Raw genomic sequence first — 21,117 nt, 5'->3', positions numbered from 1 at the left:
TAGATCAGATGTGGCATTTGAATGGATTCTTGGAGGATGACTGAGTGTGCATGCCAGAGAAACAGTCTTTCCCAGCAGAAGAAAAAGAGGCAAAGCATAGGAAGTAAAAACTAGTTACCAGATCTGGAAACAGGATCTCAGGATAGGTCAAAAACCCAGTTGTCAAAGTGACAGATGGGACCAGAGGCAGACTGTTAACACAGAGTCTTACTGCTGATTCCCAAAGTATTGGGCTGTAATTTATAGTCTTCCTGCCTCAGGTGCAGGTGTGTTCTAGAAATTGAGGCAGAAGTGAGGTTGAGCATGAGTCAAGTGGTTCCAGCATTTGGAAAATAAATGCTGAGAGATCGATGATCAGCTAGGTACTGACATTAGCTAAAATCAGGGAAGAGAAGGGAAATTATTAGGGATTTACCATGTGATAAATTATCTAATTTAAACCTCACAGCCATCTTCTAATGTAAAGTAGGCAGAAGAACGAAATAACCACTCCAGTCATCAAAAAGCAAAACTGACTAAGTTCCTAGAGAAAGAAAGCCTTTGTCGGCTGGTCTCCGGTGCTTCCTGCTATTATGCAGCCCTAGGGCCCCTTTAAAGGTACTTTCTAGAGGAGATTCAGCTACATGAGGAACAGTAAAGCAAGGCGACCACGCCAGTTGTCAGGCTCTTTTACCTGCCGGTAATCCTGCACCGACTGGGCCGATGGTTGAGCTAGAGTTGGGTCTGGAGCTCCCAGACCCCTCAAGCCCATTCACAGACTGGGTCACAAACCCTTCACAAGCCAGGCTGGGTCACCAGGCCCCTCCACGCCAGGCTGGGTCACCAGATCCCTTCATGCAGGTCTATAAGCTAGGTAACTGGCCACGTGGTCCTTGGAAGCTGCAGGTCTGGTAAAAACATGGCCATGCAGGGCAGGCGCTGGAGGCAGTAAAAACACCAGGCAAAGCTGCGCCATAGTGCCGCTGCACCTACTCCACCCACACACACAACGCTTACTGAACCGCCCTGAACTGGCTCCCAGGCCAGGGCAGCCTGACCACATTGTTCCATTTTCCCAACATGAACAGTTACTGCATCTTGGTTGCTACTGATTTTACTGCATTTTTTTTTCCAGCTAAAAGGATTATCGAATTATATCGACGACAAGGAACAACAAATGTGTACAAGTGCCTTGTCCATTTGGGTGGCTTCCTGGTGTGCCGTAAACGTTACGTTAGGTTCCCAAGGATATACGTCATCAACACGATCTCCGATACTAAATGTTAAATCCACTCCCAATACCACAGGAAAAAAACATCAAACTTCGTAGGCCCTCCAAAGTCACGATGCACCCCGAAGTGATTCCACGTCCTCCTTGAGGAGTCTCCGTTTTCAAGATTTTAGCCGCCTAATTGGCAACTTAACTTCCATCCACATTGTCACCACCTCGGTCCTCGTCCAAATGTACTCTCGATATCGCACCTTCCCACCCTAGCCGGACAAGCAAGGAGGGCGTCGCGGCTCGGGACGGGACCAGCCTCCGTGATGGGGAGAAAAGGGGAAGGGGAAAGGCGTCCTCTGTTTCTGAGGGCGCCCTTGCGGGGGAATCCGGAGGCGGCCCGAGGCCGCGTGGAGACTCCGTCAGGCCCTTCCGGCCCCTGCGCGGCCCCGAAGCCATGGTCCCGGGTGCGGGGGCCGCGGCCGAGCCGAGCTTGCCCCGCCCGCGGGCTCCAAGCTTCGCTTCCTCCCGAGGGCGGGGGTGTGTGAGCGCGGCCCCCACCACACCCCGCCGTGCGCAGGCGCAGGCGCGCGGGGTGAGGCCGCCGCGGGGAGGGCGCGGTGCGGCGGGTCGGCCGGGAGGGGAGCGCGGCTGTGAGCGCTGGAAGATGGCGGCAGCGGCAGGGGCGGCGGCAGCCGAGCAGGTTGGTGAGCCCCGCCGCGGCCCGGGGCTGCAGGGGCCGGGGGAAGCGGGTCCTGCCCGGGGGGCCCGCGGTAGGGCCGGCCGGCGGGGGCCGGGAGGCGAGGGCTGGCGGGGACCTGGCTCCGCGGGGCGGGGCGGGAGGAGCTGTCCGCTGCCGGGGATGCTGGCGAAGGCCGGGCAGGACCCTGGGCAGGAGCTCCCAGGCCGGGGAGGGGGAGCAAGCCCCGGCCCTCGGCATGGCCTGGTTGTCCGTCTGCGGGGATGGGGAGGGGGCGCCGTCGGAAGGGCGGTCCCAGCCCGGAGCCTGCGCAGGGACGTGCCCCGCTCCTCCGCCAGCAAAGATGCGGATAAAAATAACCTCGGCCCCAATCCGGAGGCGCCCCTGACACCAGCCAAGAAATGGTCAGCTGTTGCCTGGGTGTCAGCTTGCGGCCACTCATTTCTGCCATCCCAGATATGCAGGCATTGCAGGTTTCCCATCCCACTGTGTTTTTGGGGGATTTAGACACCTGCATAAAACCGTCTGCTGTCCGGTTGGTTTAAAATCACTTTTAAAAAATGATTTATCACAGATTTCCCGACGTGCCATTGTAAACTTGTAACTTAGAATAGTTTAAAGGGCTTTCCCCCCCAAATCAAGCTATGCATATGCGTACACGCATATGTGTGCGTGTAAATGTATATGCCTATCTATATACATATACATGCATATAATTGCTAGAGTGATTTATTATAATAAAAATAATTCTCCTAGTCACTTTTTTCCCTTAACTGTTGTTTTCCTTTAAAAAACTATATGATAGTTTCTCTTGAAAAAGTCTCATTCCTCAACATTGTTGGAAAAAAAGAGTCAGATTTTCAACATTCTCTTTGACCTTTGGAAAGATTTTTTTTAGGTAATGAACTTTTTAGAGACCTATTAGATATATGTCACTGGAGGCTCATCCGAAGGGACATGAAATATAGAAGACCTAAAACCTGCCTTCAGGGATCTTAAAGTCAAACTGCCAAATAAATGTAGAAAAATGAGATATGACAAGAGGGCAGCTGCAGACGTGTAACAGTAAAGTAAAATGTAAAACAATGAGTGCAACTAAAAGGAGACAAAGTTTCTTGAAGTTGTTGAGCTTAAAATTGTCCCTTGGCTTTCCTGATTTCCCTCCTAAATTATCAGTCACTGTTCTAGACAATTTTTTTTTTCCCATCTACATCATACCTATTGAAACTCTCAAGGTTCTTGACATTCTGTTTCTACTTTGTACATAAGCTAGGCAATCTGACTCATTCTTCTGTCTTCAATTCAAATCTATGCATTTATGTCTCCAGCCTTGAACTTAACTGAATTTTCCATTGTGACCTCAAACTCAAAAACGTTCAAAAGTGGACTGCATCATATCTACAACCACTTGGTTAACCTAGGAGCAGGGCTGGCCAGCTTGAGGGAGTTCAGAAGGACTGCCACTTAGTTTAATGCTTTGCTGTCCTGGGCTTGATATTTGGACAGGAAGCCCCACGTTTTCTTTTTGCTCTGGACCCCACAAATTATGTAGTCCGTCCTGCATGGAACTCGTCTTACACCCCTGTATTAGTCCCATCCCATTGCTTATAACAAAGTACCTGAAACTGGGTGATTTATAAAGAAAAACGAAATTTATTGCTCACAGTTTCTGAGGCTGGGAAGTCCAAAGTCCATCTGGTGGTGACAACAGTGACTCAGGGGTCTCACATTGCAAGATGATGGAAGCAGAAAGGGAGGGGGAGGGGGAGGAGAGAGGTAAGAGAGAGACTCTCCTCTACTTTTAAAGCCCTCAGAACCACACCCCTGACCACCATTTTTAATCCATTCACTATTGCACGGTCCTACAATCCAATCACCTCTTCAAGGCTCCAACTTTCAATTACCATAATAGGATTTCCCTCCCTTTTAACAATCACAGTGGGGGTTAAGTTTCTAATACATAAAATTTGAGGGACAAAATTCAAGCTTTGTTGAGTTTTGGGGGGACATAATTCAATCCACTACAACCCCTCTGTGTCACATTTATATCCAATTAATTACCAGGTCCTGACAATTCTACATCATTTTTGTTTTTTTTTTTAGAAAATGTAATTTTATTTATATTATTTTTTACATTCTAGGATGTTGTTGCGGAGCAGTTGGGAGGGAGGGGGAGACGGGAAAGGGGAAGGAAATGAGATGGAAGGAGAAAGGAGGGGCAGGATTGAGGCCTATGGCACCCCCCTCATTCCCACAGGGGAGATGGGGGGGGCTTCCAGTGGTGGCTTGGTCATTGCTGGGCTGAGTGCAGATGTCAGGGAGTGTGGCAAAGCCCTCTCCCCCTCCGACTGTTCCAGCTCGGGAACATGGGGCCCTTCTTGCTGCAGCTTGGTGGTTGTCACTGGGCTGGCTGCGCATGGGGGGGCCTCATATCCCACCCTCCGTATTAGTTGCAGGTGTTGGGGAGCACCTCTCCCCTTTCTGGCTTAGTAGCCCAGGGGACTTCTGGTTGTTCTAGGCATTTTAGGTGTGCTTAGGTGTTTGGTGAAATGAGACTTTTACTAGTTAATATGAAACTTTGTCTCTGGTGGCAGGCACTTTGATTTTTCTTTCATTTCTGTGTTGGATTTTCTGTTCCTACCATTTTAACTCTGCACTAGAACTAATTTGTTGTCCTTTGCTTACTTCTAAAATGGCGGGACTTCTGTGGAGACCAGCACTTGAGCTCTGTGGTTGAGGTAAATTGCTGCTTTGCTGCTGATTCCTTGGGGAAGGCTTTTTGTTCAGCTTAGGTTTTAATGATTGACTTTATAGGTACTTCTGGCTCTCAAGAGATCCAGTACACCTGGGTTGTATAGAAACTTTGGTCCAGGCCTGAGTCTTTTCATCAAACTGCACCCCATGCAATTCTATATTCCTAACCTGTTTCCTCTGAGTGGTCCTTTGCTGATTGGGGTGCAGATCAGCTGTCCTTACTGTGCCCCAGCGTTCCCCTGGTGGGCCTGTCTCCCCCACTGCCTGTGCTGCAAACACTTCCCATGGGACAGGCCGTGCTTCTGTCCCTTGCAATGACTTACCAGCCTCTGAGAAGCTCCTTTTTTTAGTTGTTGTGGCTCCTCACTCCTATGTGGGACCACAGGAACCCTATTAGTGGTCTTGCTGGCCTGGGGGCCACCGTGGCCCTCTTCTCCCCTGCTGCCTCCAAGCAACTCAATCCAAAGGGCACAGCTGTGGCTTTTGTCCGTTCCTGCTCCATGAGCTCAGCAGCTCCAGCCTGGACATGGCTGGGGCTTGAAATGGTTAGAGCAGTTTTTTCTTTCTGTCATTGTGGCTTCTCCCACCTTCATGCACTCCATAAGTCTCTCCTTCTCTTCCCCTGAGCTCTAGGGGCCCCAGCGTAGCTGTCATTGCTTTTTTTATAGTTGTGAATTGGTTGATTTGTGGAAGAGAGTCATCCTGGGGACCGTCTATTCCACCATCTTCACCAGAAGCCTCAGTTCTACCTCTTAAAGCCTCTCTCCAATCTTCTTTTCATCTCCAAACCTGAAGCTCAGTCAGGCACTCATTTGGACTCCGTTGATATCTTCATCTCTAAGCTCTTCTCTTCAAGTCCTTCTCTTTTTGGTGTTATTTTGTTACAGTGCAAGTCTGATCATATCACTAACCTATTTTAAATCTTCAGTAGTTCTCCATTGCCTTAAGGATAGTTTATCATTATTGCCATGACACTTATGTCATTTACTGGCCCCTAAACACATCTCTCACCTCATTTTTTTGCCTCACTCCTATACCTATCCCCACCATCCACATGAAGTTACCAAAATGAGTTCCCCCAGAGATGACTTGTACTCAAAGTCTTCATGCTGTTTCTTCTGCCTAGAATACCCTTCTCTGCTCTCCTGCCTGGCTTACTCCTGTCCATCCTTCAAGATTCAAGTCAAACCTCAGCTTTTCTTAGAAACCTTCACTGATGCCCCTGCCTGCTAAATGGAGTTGCATTCCTCTTTTGTACCTTTTCAGTATTGTATGCACTGCTGCACTATAGCACTAACCATGTTGTACTGCAATTGGTAGTGACCTTGTCTGTCTACCCTGCTGGCCTGTAAGTAAGCTCCTTGAAGAATGGCCCTATGTCTTGTTCATGTTGGTAGTTTGGAGCACCTGGCATATGATAACTATTCAGTAAATGTTAAATGCTAAATGTTAGATGATAATGTACATGCATTGGCAGAGAAAAGTGAATATATATCCCAAGAGGGATGAATTTTGTCCTTTCTCTCTTTTATGTGGACCTGTGTTCAACCTCTGGCTGATTTTTAAGTTGCTCACTTATTAGAACTGTCCCAAGCCCGTACTGTGTCTTGTGCAAATTAGAAGAAAGCACCTCTCCCTTAAGGTATTTTATCGCATTCAGCCGAAAAGTATCAAAATGCATATTCAGCTCTGAGATGTCTACATTTTCAGTGCACCCTCTTAGATGTTACAGCCTCAGGCACTGTACAACCTACACAAGTATATTGGGCAATCTGTTTTGTTCTAAAATCTTTTAGGTAGATTATATTACCTCCTATGGAATCTTCCTTACTGCTTTGTGGAATTTTTAAACTTTTATCTGCCATCTTATTCAAAATGATTATTCCTGTCTTTTTCTATTTTCCGTAAGCCTTCAACCGGCTTGCTACTCCTGCCACCACATTAAGATTCCAATCGCCCTCTCCACTGTTTCTTGACAGATGGCCTTGCCCTATGTCCCTAGGAAGAAGAATGTTTTCTCTTTTTGGTGTGAACCATTCTATCCAGTTTCAGATGAAGCGGGATTCCACCCTTTAAGGCTATTCTTTTCTCCTGTATTCTATATCTCTTTCTTTCCTGCCTCATGAAAGATCTTGTTTCCCACATTATCTGCCCCACTCTGAGACCTTTGGTCTTTACCCCTCTTGGCTTTTTACCCCTTTGCTATCAAACACATAAGTCTTCCCCCAAAATAGGAAAGGGGGAGGAAAAAGACTAAAACACAGCTTTCCTCTGACAGCTCATAATTCTTTAGCTATAATTTTCTCTTTCCTCTGTTCTCCTTCTAGACTCATTTAAATAGCTGTATACATGTTGGTGTCTTTTTGAGACTATTTCCTCTTTACCTATTTGCTGTTCAGAGATCGTCTTTGAAGGTTATGAAGGCAATTCTTGACAAATCAAGTTCAGCAATACTGCACATTCTTGGTTTTCTCACCATTTATTGTACAGTAGTCCCCAAGACCCCCAATGGGTGCCTGAAACCTCAGATAATACTGAATGAACCCTATATATACTATGTTTCTTCCTATACATACATACAATGAAGTTTAATTTATAAATTAGGCACAATAAGAGATTAACAGCAATAATAAAAAAATAGAGCAATTATAACAACATACCAGCATCACTACTCTTGCACCTTGGGGCCAATATAAAGGAAAATAAGGGTTACATGAAAAAAAGTACCACAATACCAGGAAAGTCAGTCTGACAACAAAGGTGGCTACTAAGTGACTAACAGGCAGGTAGCATAGACTGGACAGAGAGATGATTTACATTCTGGGTGAGATGGAGCAGGATGACGAGAGATTTCACCACACTACTCAGAACACACAATTGAAAACTTATGAATTGTTTATTTCTGGAATTTTTCATTTAATATTTTCAGTCTGTGGTTGACTGTGGGTAACTGAAAACATGGAAAGAGCGAAACCGTGAATAAGGGGGGACTACTATATTTGTCCTATTCTAGTGGTCCTGAACATTTAAAGTTTCCCAAAACTGTACCACATCCTCAGCTCTTTATTCTCTTCCCTCCATACTAGTTTCACAGTGAAATGATGTGGTCTCAGCTTTAACTTACCTCTAGGCTGAAGACTCTTAAATCTGTGTGTCTAGTCCTGAACAACCTAATATCCAGCCCCATACTTCCAGCTACCTTCGAGGCATGTGGTATATTTCATTCAGTTCAGAAGGCAACACGTGTAGAACCTGCCTTCCTTTGTTTCCCATTAACTCATCACCATACAATAAACATGAGATTATTTTTTGAACCTCACTACAAATTCAGTTGTCTTCTTTTGAAGCATCTTTTTAATCTATCCTTTTTCATCCCACATTCGTTTAGTTCCTCATTATCTCAAACCCTCATTACTACAATATCCCCAACACCTACCTACCAGTATTCCTCTTTCCTATCTCTCCTATAAACGCCCACACATGTAACACCCTGAAACATATATCACTCATGCTCAAAACCTCCAGTGACCCCTGTTAAACAGAACATAAAAACTAGAATGTGTACCCTGCTGTCCAAGAACCTTCACAACCTGGCTTTGCTTTTCCCACTTTGTTCTCCCAGCTCTGCTGGATCTGACCCACCTGCTCCTCCCCATTGTCCTACCAACTCCAGGCATCCTGATTCCCCTCCCTGTGAGCTCCACAGCATGTATTGCCTATACAATTGATTTTGGCACCTGAACATACAGAGTGCTTTATTGCATTATTAACTATTTATGTATATAAATCAAGTCTCTAATACCTAGAGGATGAGGGTTCTGTCCTCTATATCTTTTGTATTCCTATTTATGGTATTAATGTTTAAGCATGAAATGCTTATTTACCACGTGCCTATTCAATAAATGAGTTTTCACAGAGCTCTGAAAAATAGGTAAGTTGGACAGTATCCATTTCTGCTCAGTCCTTTTGTGTTTGTGATGTACAAAAATATTATCTAAAATGGCATTCAACTATAGGTGAGAGATTCTCAAATTTTGGGGTCTCAGTTTCTCTTCTCACTCTTAAAAATTATTGAAGACCCCAAAGAACTTTTGTTTATGTGCATTATATTTATTGATATTTACCATATTAGAAATTAAAATTGAGAAATGTTTAAAGCTCAGGAGTATTCAAGCACACATTCCATTAGATGTTAGAATGATGATGCCATCACATATGGTCATGTAGCCTCTGGACAATTCTACTGGACATTCATGAGAGTAGGAGAATAAAAAAGGAAGTAACAATTTAGTGTTATTTTGAAAATCTGTTTGATATTTCAAACTCTCGAAAGGGTTCAGGTGAACCCCCTCCAGGACTCCCCAGCCACACTTTGAAAACTGCTGGTTTAGGGCAATGTTAACTTTAGTCAGTGGAGTTATAAATAATCAGTTATGCCAGCCATTCCAAATTCTTTTCATATAAATGACAGATATGTGTATATGTGTGTATATAAGTAAACAAATTCATAAATCATTAATAAAAACAAGATTACCCCCCCATGGATTGTACATGTTAACTCTTCCCAGATATGAGCTGTACACTTTATTAGAGTAGGACTATTGAAAGCAGAGAGGAAAAATATATTATTAAATAACACTGAAGATTCTACACTATCCCTCTAAGCACAGTAATGTCCTTACTTGGAGCCTGCAAGTCAATGTGACTTATAGTTTATTAGTGCAAAATATATCATTAATCAATTCAGCTTTTTTTAGTTATAAATTTGCACTTAATAAATAAATGCATCAAAAAGAGAGGGCACAGCTGTTTAATTGTGTTGTATTTTGTTCTTAGCAAAGTTCCAATGGTCCTGTAAAGAAGTCCATGCGTGAGAAGGCTGTTGAGAGAAGGAATGTTAATAAAGAGCACAATAGTAACTTTAAAGCTGGTTATATTCCAATTGATGAAGATCGTCTCCATAAAACAGGATTGAGAGGGAGAAAGGGCAATTTAGCCATCTGTGTTATTATCCTCTTGTTCATCCTGGCTGTCATCAATTTAATTGTGAGTATGTGGTACAGAATATTCTTTAATTATCCTGGGGGACTTTTCATCTCTTTGAAATGGACTTTGTTTCTGTAATTTCTTTGGGGAGTGTCTTTATTTTCTGCTTTTCTATACATGATTCATTTCCTATTGGGTTTTAATGATTGTATAAAAAACTTAGTATGCAAATATTTCCTTATATTTAACTCATTTAGGAAAAAAATGTTCATGGATTCTTCCCTTTAAAGGACTTAACTTTTAATAAGGGTAAAGTTGACTCAGTGGAAGAGAACTTTGGCTTGATATTATTACCTTTGTCTCTCCTAAAAAGTATAATCCTTTCTGTTTTCATTCAACTTTTCCTGTGTTTAGTATTGCCTCTTCAGCTAGATTATAAAATTATAAACTCTGTGATGGTAGTAAAGGGTTATATTTTGTACCCTAAATCCCTGTTGTCAAAGAATGAAAGGATCTGGTAGGCTGATTTATACTATGTGCTGAGGACCTGATTGATATGTTGCCTTTTCCAAAGATATTTGCTTTTTTAAAGAAGAAGGATTTTTAATTTGTGGTTGTGACTATCTGAGGGTTAAATTTGAGACCCTCTGGCATATGTGTAGACAGATAATTTCAGAAAGAGTGATTATTGGTATACATAAAACTGATTATGAACATGGTTGCATTCTTTTTTTTTTTTTAAATATGACCGGTAAGGAGATCTTAACCCTTGACTTGGTGTTGTCAGCACCACGCTCTCTCAAGTGAGCCACGGGCCAACCCTGCAGCAGTTCTGAAGTGATTCAGATCCAGCAGCCAGGCACCTGTTCCTCCTAATCCCACCCAAAACTAGTGTGTCTCTGGACACAATGGAGCAGACAGAGTTCTTTCTGCCTGAGGACATTGCACAGAGGAGGGTAGGGATGTGTTTCCATGTGAAGTCAGGGGAGTCTGAGCTCTGAGACTCACTTTCCTGTGCTCCCTTATCCTTATCTTCCACCTCCAGCCTCCTGGCCCCAGGCAAGAGATAGAGGAACCTTCTCTGGAGAAACTGAGGCATGTAGAGAAAAGGTCTGAAGATATTGACATTTGCAGGTCCCAGTGAAAGAGCCAAATCTTCCTATTGTGCAGGCTGTCAGTCATAAGCCCAACTCCACACAGAAAATTTTCCATGAGCTTTTTACAACCTCACTGTTAAGTCTAAACACTAAGCCAGGGATCAATAGGTTTTGGAGGAAAGCTCTAAGAATTGAAAAATGATAGACACCAAAACACCCAAACCATGGAGGAAGCAGGAACTCAGGGAGATCGAGAAAATGCAACAAATAATGGAAAACTAAAAAAAAAAAAATGCCATTTATAAAGAGCAATTGAAGAATAATGAAGAACTCATAGAAATACACATACACACAGAGATGGATGGATGGATGGATGAGTGAATAGATATTGGAAGATAAAGAAAAGGAACTCTTCCAGAAAGTTCGACAAAGTTAAAGAATTAATCCAGGAGCTCTAACATGCTATTAATAGGAGTTTCAGAAACAGAGAACAGAAAAAAACATTGAGGAGAAAGTTATGAAATAAATGCATTAAGAAACTTTCCTAGGACAGATTGAAAACTACTATTCTGGATCCAGCATAATGCATAAAAAAGACTCATGCCAAGGCCATTACTATGAATTTAAGAAAACCAAGCATAAAGAAAAGATCCTAAAGTCTTCCAGAGGAGAAAAAAAAAAAACAAAACAGGTTATATATAAAGAATATAAACCACAGTGCCATTGGGCCTCTCAAAAGCAGCATTGGAAACTGGAAGGCAATAAAGCAACGGGTTTCAAAATTCAAAAAGAAAATAATTTCAAATCTAGAAACATATACCTATTCAGACTCTCAATCAAAGGTAAGGGATTATAAAGGCATATTTTTGCCATGTACAGTTTCCAGAAAATTTTATTTCTCATACATTGTTTCTAAGGAAGCCACTGGCAGAAGTGCTCTCCCAAAAGAAAGCACTAAACCAAGAAAGTTGAAGACAAGGGCATAGGAAACTGGGTTTCTAGCACAGGAGAATGATGAAATAAAGATCCAGTATGAAAGTGAAGGAAAAGGTCATGATTACAGCTGTGCAGGAAGTCCAGAGAGTAACCAGTCCAGATTGGAGCAGGAAGAAAAATTTCCTGGAAGTGAAAAATAAAATTAATACGTCATCTGAGAGGTTTGGATTTATAGGACATTTCATTGAGAGATTTTTACAGAAATGTTGGAGGGTTTGAGATTTAGTTAGATTTTCAAACAAATTAGGCAAATAAAGAAGTATTAAACTCTGAGATGCAAAGTACAAGATAGGAAATACCATCATAGTATAGTGTCTGGTTTAGCAGTAAACAATATTTACATGTTTATAATACTGAAAGTACTGAACATGGGTTTAACCAAAACTTGAGATTGGAGTTGGGGGAGAGAAGAGGTATAAATGAGCTAAAATTCTAATCTGCTAAAATAGGAAATTAATAGATAAAACCTAAACTTTATGAATGAAGAAATAACAGTATGCATATGTTATTTAGAAATTGGAGGTAAATTCTAGACAAAATAGTTAAAGTTAGGGCCGGCCCGTGGCTCACTCTGGAGAGTGCGGTACTGAAAACACCAAGGCCACGGGTTCGGATCCCATATACGGATGGCCGGTTCGCTCACTGGCTGAGCGTGGTGCTGACAACACCAAGTCAAGGGTTAAGATCCCCTTACCGGTCATCTTTTAAAAAAAAAAAAAAAAAAAAAAATAGTTAAAGTTATTGAAAGTGGTTATTCCTGGGGAATGAAATTTAGAGAAGGTAGAAGAAATAAGAAACTGCTCTTTTTTATTACAGACCTTTTAGGAGGTTTTGACTTTTGGCTATTTGCGTGTAATACCTTAGTAAAAATAAAATTAGTTTTGTTTGTAAGTGGAAAACCAATTGATTAGTTCATCTCACTGATTGAACCTTTCAGGAAGTCTTTAATGTTTTGGCAATGATATTTTCTGTTTGTTTTCCAATTATGTTAAATGTATGCTGCCTGTTAACAGTGGGCTTGTGTTCTTTTTAAGATAACACTTGTTATCTGGGCTGTGATTCGCATTGGACCAAATGGCTGTGACAGCATGGAGTTTCATGAAAGTGGTCTGCTTCGATTTAAGCAAGTATCTGACATGGGAGTTATACATCCTCTGTATAAGAGCACAGTAGGAGGAAGGCGAAATGAAAATTTGGTCATCACTGGCAACAACCAGCCCGTAAGTTACCACATTAGTTGAAATACAGTACAAATGGAAGAGGGACATTAGAGAAAATTTTTTGCGAGAATCTAGAGTTATTGCAAATGGATATTTTCATTTAGAGAAAATTTATAAATATATTTAATAATATTGTTGGTCTTGTAATCCATTAAAGTTAGATGCTTCCTTAATATTCTAGATTTTGCTCAATGGTAGCATTTTCTATGAGAGATGTAATTAGTATAAGATTACATAAGTTGCTCTTCTGTCCTCCATACAAGGAAGCCATTAAAAAAGCACCTTCCTAGAGAGTTGAATAATGGTTACCAGAGGGGCGGGGGTGCGGGAGAAGAGAAATGATGGACTAATGGGTACAGAAATATGCTGTCCACTCTTAAGTGAATCATTGTGCAATGTATGCATGTGTTGAAACAACACACTGTACCTGACAAAAATAAATATAAATAAAAGTTTTTTAAAAAGCACCTTCCTAGGTTGGAATACCCTGCATTTTCTGGGAGTCTGGAAGAGAACATTCCAATCTAGTCAGTGGCTGCCCATGCCAAATGGCTGCCATAACGTAGGTTTTCAACCAAATAAAGCCTCCAGGAGATATTCTCACTCCCACCCCTGCCCATCTTAGGGTTGGGCTGTGTTCTCTGTGATTGAAGTACTTGTGCAAGGCAGTGTTAGCAAATAAACACACAAGCCTTCACTTCCAAGAACTTTTCTCCCAAGTGGGTGGAGGGAAGACAGACACAGTTAAAAGTATTTGAAGTTAGTCTATTATTGTAAGTTTTTTTGTAGGGTATTACAGTGGGTTTTCTTTGGGTTTTTTTAATATTATTCATGATTTCAGTTGCAGTATTCTTTGAAAACATATTCATAATAAAGTGGTTTTTTGAAGATTGTTTTTCAGCAAGGGACAACAAAGCTCAGTGTAGAAAAGAACAAAACTTCTATTACGAGTGACATTGGTATGCAGTTTTTCGACCCAAGGACTCAGAATGTCTTATTCAGCACAGACTATGAAACTCATGAGTTTCATTTGCCAAGTGGAGTAAAAAGTTTGAATGTTCAAAAAGCATCTACTGAAAGGGTATGATTTATTTTCTTTGCTTACTACTGGGAGAGAATTATTGCCTAAAGTTATAAAGTGGGAGGAGAGTTATGCTGTTTTATAGTGGTATGAAAGAGTATATTCCAGAACATTGGAAAGGATTAGTTGTAGATCTGTCATTAACGAGCTGTGTGGCCATCGTCAAGTCCTCTCTCTTCATCTCAATTTCCACATCTTTAAAACATGAATGAAAATACTTGTCTTTCATATCTCATGGGTGAAACTCTTTTTGGTATTTTTTTTTTTTTTTTTTTTTTAATTTTCAGATTACCAGCAATGCTACCAGTGATTTAAATATAAAAGTTGATGGGCGTGCTATTGTGCGTGGAAATGAAGGAGTATTCATTATGGGCAAAACCATTGAATTTCACGTGGGTGGTAATATGGAGTTAAAGGCTGTGAGTATTTAAGAGTTTAAGAGAATTATTAGGTTCTTGGACACATAAATCCATATGTGGAATAGTATGCAATTATTAAAAATGATGTAGTTGTATATTTTTTTGACATAGATGTTCAAAATGGATTGTGAAGTAAAAGACAGTTACAAAACAATTTGTGAAATATTTTTATTTTTCAGAACATATGTATGTTAATAAGAATTTGGAAGGGGTGCCAAAATGTCAACAATATTTAACTATGAGTAGCACAATAACAAATTATTTCATTTTATCTTCATTTCTGTTAGCCCGTATTTTCTAAAAAAAAATTTTTTTGATATAATGATCACTTTTACAAGGATACTTCAAAAAGTTCATGGAAAGAATTGTATTACCTTTTAAATTCTATTTTTCCACAAACCTTTTGAAATACCCTCATATTATTATAAAAGTCAAAAAAAAAAAAAAAAAAAAAACCTTCTAAAAGAGAATTCTAGAAGATCAAAGTAAGTATCCGTGCCTTGAAGTTGCTATTGTTGTTTTTAATTAAAAATTTTTCATATCCCTTCCTGGGTTTTATATCCAGTGATGTGAAAGAAAACAATTAACAAATGTATAAAATGTATTTTTATTTAGACATCTGTTATTAACTGTAAAAGAAAAATATTTTTGCCTTTATTGTGGGTGTTGCAATTGAAATTTTCTTTGTGCTGCCCAGATTATATCTGAACTTTAACAGGTATCATATATCATATAAGGGAGCCATAAGTCCAAAAACTTTATACTGGCCCACAATTCTGGTCAAAGCATATTTATTCAAAATGCCTTTGGGTACCTACTACATGCTAAAGTTAATTTAACTAAAGGTAACTAAATTTGTCTTACCAAGTATTACATGACAAAAATGAACCCAAACCTAAGGACTTATAAATTCTTTTCTTTTTAAAAAAATTCAATTTCACAGTTCTTAGAAAAAGTAAATTTTTAAAAATTGAGTAGTTTTCTTTCACTTTCATAAACAGCCTTTTTCCCCTGAAGCACATAAACCTATCTCTAAATAATAGAGACAAACATAAAATGTAATTCTTACTAAAAACTCAATAGCAGTACTGAGTATTTTTACATGTACTGTGGTAAGAAGCCGTTCCTCTGAGAGAAGAGTGGCCCCAGTGAGACTGTTGTTCTCTGCATGAGAAAGTCAGAGAAGCAAGAGGATGTAAGAGATTTGCATATACACCATTAGCAAGTTACCAAAACCTTTTATTTTTTCCACCTGAAAATTCTTGTCCCATTCTACCTTATTTCCAATATGACAGATATTAAAATACTTTGAAATATATGCACACACATCAGTTTCTCTACAAAGGAAAAGAAGCCAGTATTAAAAAGATAATTAGCTTTATAACTCAGTTAATGTGATTTTAACCTCGTCATTAGAAAGAATTTTAACAATTAAATTGCTTGTTTTTAAAAAAAGAATGCTTAAGAAACAGTTTAAAGAAAATAAGATTGAATTACCACAAGATGGCAGTATGGAACACAATTTGAAAACTAGTCCCTTAAGAATCATATTTATTTTATACATTTCTACTGCATAATCAATTGGCCATTTCCATTACTTTATAACCAGCTTTCTCTCTTTGCTTTAAAGGCCCTCTATAAGCTTATGGCTCTTATGGCTTATAAGCTTGGAATTCCTATTTTAACCTCTCCTCTGAACTAAGATTCACATATCCAATTGCCTACTTGCTTCTCCACTTTGATATATGATAGGCATCTTAGATTTAACAAGTTTAAAATCTTGATGTCCTCCATCCCCCAGAAACATGCATTTCTTTCACTGTTCCTGTTCTGTTAAGTGATACCCATCAGTCCATCAGCACAACCTTCTGGCTCTACTTTCAGAAGACGTAGAGTCTGGCCGCCTCTCACCACCTCCACCATCACCATCATAGCCTAAACCATCATTTCCTGCCTGGACTGTTGGAACAGACTCCTAACTGGTCTTCCTGCTTGCATCCTTTCACTCCTGTAGTCTGTTCTCTACTCAGCAACCAGAGTGATCCTTTTAAAAAGATCATGTCACTTTTCTATTCAGAACCTTCCAAATGGCTTCCCATTTAATTTGGAATAAAATCTAAAGTCCATCCCTGGCCTCACATGTCTGGTCCCTGGTTATTTCTTTGACTCGTCTCCTATCAGTTGTCCCCCTCACACTCTGTGCTTCGTCTACACTGGCCTCCTAACTGTCCCTAGAGCACCAGGCACATCTTTGCCCTGGGGCCTTTGCATGCACTGTTTCGTCTGCTTGGATTTCCCTTCCCCAGTTACCTACTCACCTTGCTACCTCACTTTATCCAGTTTCTATGGGAATGTGACCCATCAGAGAGGTCTTCTCTGATCACCCTATGTAAAATAGAATCCGTACCTGGTCACTCTCTACTTACTCTGCTTTATCTTTCCTCATAGCATTTATCCCATCTGATGTCCTATGTGTCCTACCTGTTCATTTGTTTATTGTCTGCCCCCACCTCATTAAAATGTCAACTCCGTGAGAACTTGGACCTTGCCTTCTTATTTACTGCCGTATCTCCAGCACCTAGAAGAGTGCCTGACACATAGTAGGTACTTAATAATTATTTGCTGAATGAATGAAAGGAAGAAAGAAGGAGAGGGAGGAAGGAAAGGAGAGAGGTTTAAGAGTCCCTAAAAAGAAAGGATTTTAAAGGCCTACAATACGAGAACATTCCTGGAACACTGTCTTGAAGAAAAGAACCTCCAGACAGTTTGTTCTGAGTACCTGGTCTGCAAAATCATATGGTTTTAATCTTCCTTTGCAGTGTTGCAAAAACATGAGAAATTAAAATTAATTCCCTCTAGGACAAAACCAGTCTTTTCTTCTCATCATCAAAAACTTATCAATCAGTAACTTTGTTATAACTGCCTTAGGAGTTAACAAGTGAAAGTGATCTGAGACTTTATCAACATCAATTTTATTTTTGCATTTAGGAATTTTAATGTAATTTTAACTAATATTTGAGAAATAAATTATGTTGCGAGTTTATTGACATACATTATGGATTGCATGGACTGAGAAGTCACCAGTAGCATCTTGATGTTTCATTTTTTGTTGTTGCTGCTGTTGTTTTGGTCATGACTTCACTCTTTCTGTTAATATGCCAGTAAGTGCCTTTTTGTTAATATGCCAGTAAGTTTTTTTAATTAACTTTGTTCTACACCCACAAATAAATCATTATTATTCTCCTAATAGGAAAACAGCATCATCCTAAATGGAACTGTGATGGTCAGCACAACCCGCCTACCCAGTTCTTCCAGCGGAGACCAGTTGGGTAGTGGTGACTGGGTACGCTACAAGCTATGCATGTGTGCTGATGGGACTCTCTTCAAAGTGCAAGTAACCGGCCAGAACATGGGCTGCCAAGTCTCAGACAACCCCTGTGGAAACACATATTAGAAGAACCCCAGAGCCATCAATATTTTCATGTCTGGATTTGACTTTTTTTTTTTAAGAGTATGCATGCAAATCATTCTTTTACAAAATTTATGATAATTCATTGTAATTATTTTAACTGCAGAGCACTGCTATATCTATTATATAGTCTTCATATTTAAAATATTCTCAGAGAGCTTAAATTCTAATACATTTTATTAAGTTGCACTGATCTTCAAATTACAGCTCTCTAAAATAATTATGAGAAGTGAATAAAATCTAAATTAATCTTTAAAGAAATGTTTTTAAAATTGCACTATCCCTTTTCTAAAGAATAAAGGGCTGAAAGCAACTGTTTAGACTCACTATAAGTAAGCTCTTGGTAACTCTAATGGGGATAGACCCACTTAAGATGTTTAAAGGGTACACTGTCAGTGTTTGATGCTCTGTCTTGGCTGTGGCTTCTAAAAGGAAAGACACAGATTTTTTTGGCATTGACCTTGAGCCATATTCTCACATGCAAGTGAAGTCATCTAAGAACTTTACATATGTGAGATAGTAAGAAACTGTGGTTCCTTAGCACTAGGAAGAAAATACTCTGTAATTGAATATTTACTTGAAATAATGATAAATATCAAGTGTTCATAATGTGGTATAAATTAAAATAAAATCCAGCTTTAACTTTTAAATAATAATGATAGCCGTCATTGAGGATCTTAAACATCCTAGGCATTGTCCTAGACATTGCTTGTTGAATATCTCTAATCCCTACCACAACGCTGCAAGTAGGTGTTTTTATCTCAGTTTTACCCAGTAGGAAACTGAGGATCAGAGAAGTTAAACTTGACTAATGTCACCTGGAAAGTAGTAGAGTTAAGACTGGCATTCAGGTGTGATTTAAACCTAGATGTACCTGATTCCAAACACCGTGTTCTTTTCACTATCTGCACTGAATTTTCAGTTATTTAAAACTCTAGAAATACGAACAAAGACTAATTCACACTTACCTAAGCAGACAAGAGTCAAATAAAATAGGTATGCTTACTCTAGTTATAAGAAAATAAATAAATCTCTTGTCAAACAAAAAAATGACCAATCACTGTCAGGTTTTAAACTATCTTAATCCAGTTCCAAAATATTATACTATAGAGAAGTCAAATTGGCCTCCTTGTGAGCTATCCCAGTTTCCCAGCTGATGGGCCTTGGCACAGTGGAGTGTCTGAATGGGTAACAGCGATGCCAAGATATTTAAACTCTTAGCAATCAGGGCAGCACAGAGGAAAGTGGGGAAGCCATGGGCCCAGACAAGTTCTGCTGGCCAGGAATGGCCCGATGGGTTTACTCCAGTGTGCCACACAAATAGTACCCTCCTTAATGTGTGCCCTGCCTTGAAAGTAAGTTGTGAAGTACCAGACTGAAAAGTGCTAATGCAGGAGATAATACCAATAATGTTTAAGTAACTGTAAGAATTTGCCTCTGCTCCTAATATCACTATCTCATTGTATTTATTTATAACCTTCAAACCAGTCAGTTTTTAATGTATTTTATATTTGATTTGAAGTGAACTCTTTGGTGTTAAGACACACACAAGATCAGGGACAGGAACCCCAAAGTAGTTTGCTATAAAATAGGCATTAGAGATGTATTATAGGTTCCTCCCTGCATTCAAGTATAACAGTATTCTGTCATGGTCACTTCAAACTTGGTAGCTAAGAGAATCAATACAAAAACAATTTTTGTTCAATATTGTCATAGTTCTCTCTGATGGAGAAACCAAATACCTTAGAGATTATGAAGTCATTAAATTACAGTGAAATAAGGATTGTCTTACAGCCTAACACTGAGCTCAATTTTTAAATGAAAAAAAAAGAGATTTATGACTTCTGAGTGTTATTATTTGCGATATCAGAATCCATTTGGATATATTCAATATCATTTAATATCTGGATGATATTCAGAAAAATTGTTGGAATTTTTGTTCAGATGCTCAGTATATTTTTAAATTGTACACTCATTACTTGTCTACTCTATTTAGATTTGTTTAAAAAGTTTCTTTAAATAAGTATTTTTACAAAACCACAGAACACTATATTACAAAGTATTATTTATTGAATGTAATTCATGAAATAATCTATTTTTACTTCTCTTTGAGAAATAGTTGTGTTTTTGATACATCTTCATTAAATGCTTTTGACATGAGAGGATATTTTGATGTTTTTATAGAACTGATCGTTAACAGGTATGGCATTTTCGGATACTTTAAGGTGGTCCTTGCTTTTTTACTGAAACGTAGAGATGGCAAACTCACTGGGAAAAAGAACAAGAACAAACTATCTGTTTTACCCATGACCTATTTTGATTCACAGTAAACCTTCAGCAACTCATTCTTGCCACCAGATGGTATTTTTACGTAAACTGAAATGCTAACTTTATCTCTTCCTGCTGTATGTTCATCCCCTGCCTTGAGCACTAATATGACAAACAGCAACCTTGGGGAAGGGGGATGACAAAGACAGGCCCCCAGGAGGGGGCGCAGATGCATGCTTGTTTAAATAACTACAGTATTCTGGAGGTGAGTTGCAATGACAAGCGGGACAAATTTCATGAATGCAGGATTTTTCAGAGACTGTCTAATGGGCAGATAGGAAAAATGCAAAACAACACAAAACAGGGACTGCCTATACATAGTCTGCAGTATTTTAAAATATATTTATCTGTATTCTTTTTGCATTGTGAAAAAACAAATTTTGTGTGATAGTTTTGATGATGAAAGGTGGAAGTTCAACCTAGTTTTGAATGAGTGTTTTTTAAAGGGGTGAGAATGTTACGGTGCTAAACCTGACAAGCGACCATTGAAATGCAGATAATATTAGTAATCTTTTTAAAAGTGTTGAGAGGGGCAAAGATTACAAACTATGCCATACAAAAATAAACCTATAAATTTGTTTCAGATTGCTAACTTGAGTTTCAGTTAATGCATTTTGTAATAACTATTAATGACCTCTGTTTACAATAAAAATTCTGTAAATTGTTTGCTGTTAATTTTTAACTTAATCATGTAAACATAATGGGTTTAAATATGGCTTGAGAATGGGTAGTATTATGGGTAGAATTACTAGTATTTATGTAATCTTTCTAAAATCCTACAACTCAAAGTTAGGAAGTTGTACACTCCCAATTTTTTTTTTTTTAGAAGATGACCGGTAAGGGGATCTTAACCCTTGACTTGGTGTTAT

At 39.6% G+C, this 21,117-nt stretch overlaps 1 protein-coding gene across 1 annotated transcript; it reads left to right on the top strand.

Moving 5' to 3' along the window:
- The first annotated feature begins 1,783 nt into the window (after nt 1–1,783).
- SGCB (sarcoglycan beta) lies at nt 1,784–20,912 on the top strand. Its single transcript, XM_063108084.1, has 6 exons — nt 1,784–1,901; nt 9,489–9,698; nt 12,766–12,951; nt 13,841–14,032; nt 14,320–14,451; nt 17,702–20,912. Exons 1-6 carry the CDS (start codon nt 1,866–1,868, stop codon nt 17,903–17,905), a joined length of 960 nt encoding a protein of 319 aa, XP_062964154.1. The 5' UTR covers nt 1,784–1,865; the 3' UTR covers nt 17,906–20,912.
- The last annotated feature ends 205 nt before the right edge of the window (nt 20,913–21,117 follow it).

The sequence above is a fragment of the Cynocephalus volans genome, chromosome 9, assembly GCF_027409185.1.
Source record: "Cynocephalus volans isolate mCynVol1 chromosome 9, mCynVol1.pri, whole genome shotgun sequence".
Lineage (NCBI taxonomy): Eukaryota > Metazoa > Chordata > Mammalia > Dermoptera > Cynocephalidae > Cynocephalus > Cynocephalus volans.
This window is presented reverse-complemented; position numbering and strand designations above follow the sequence as displayed.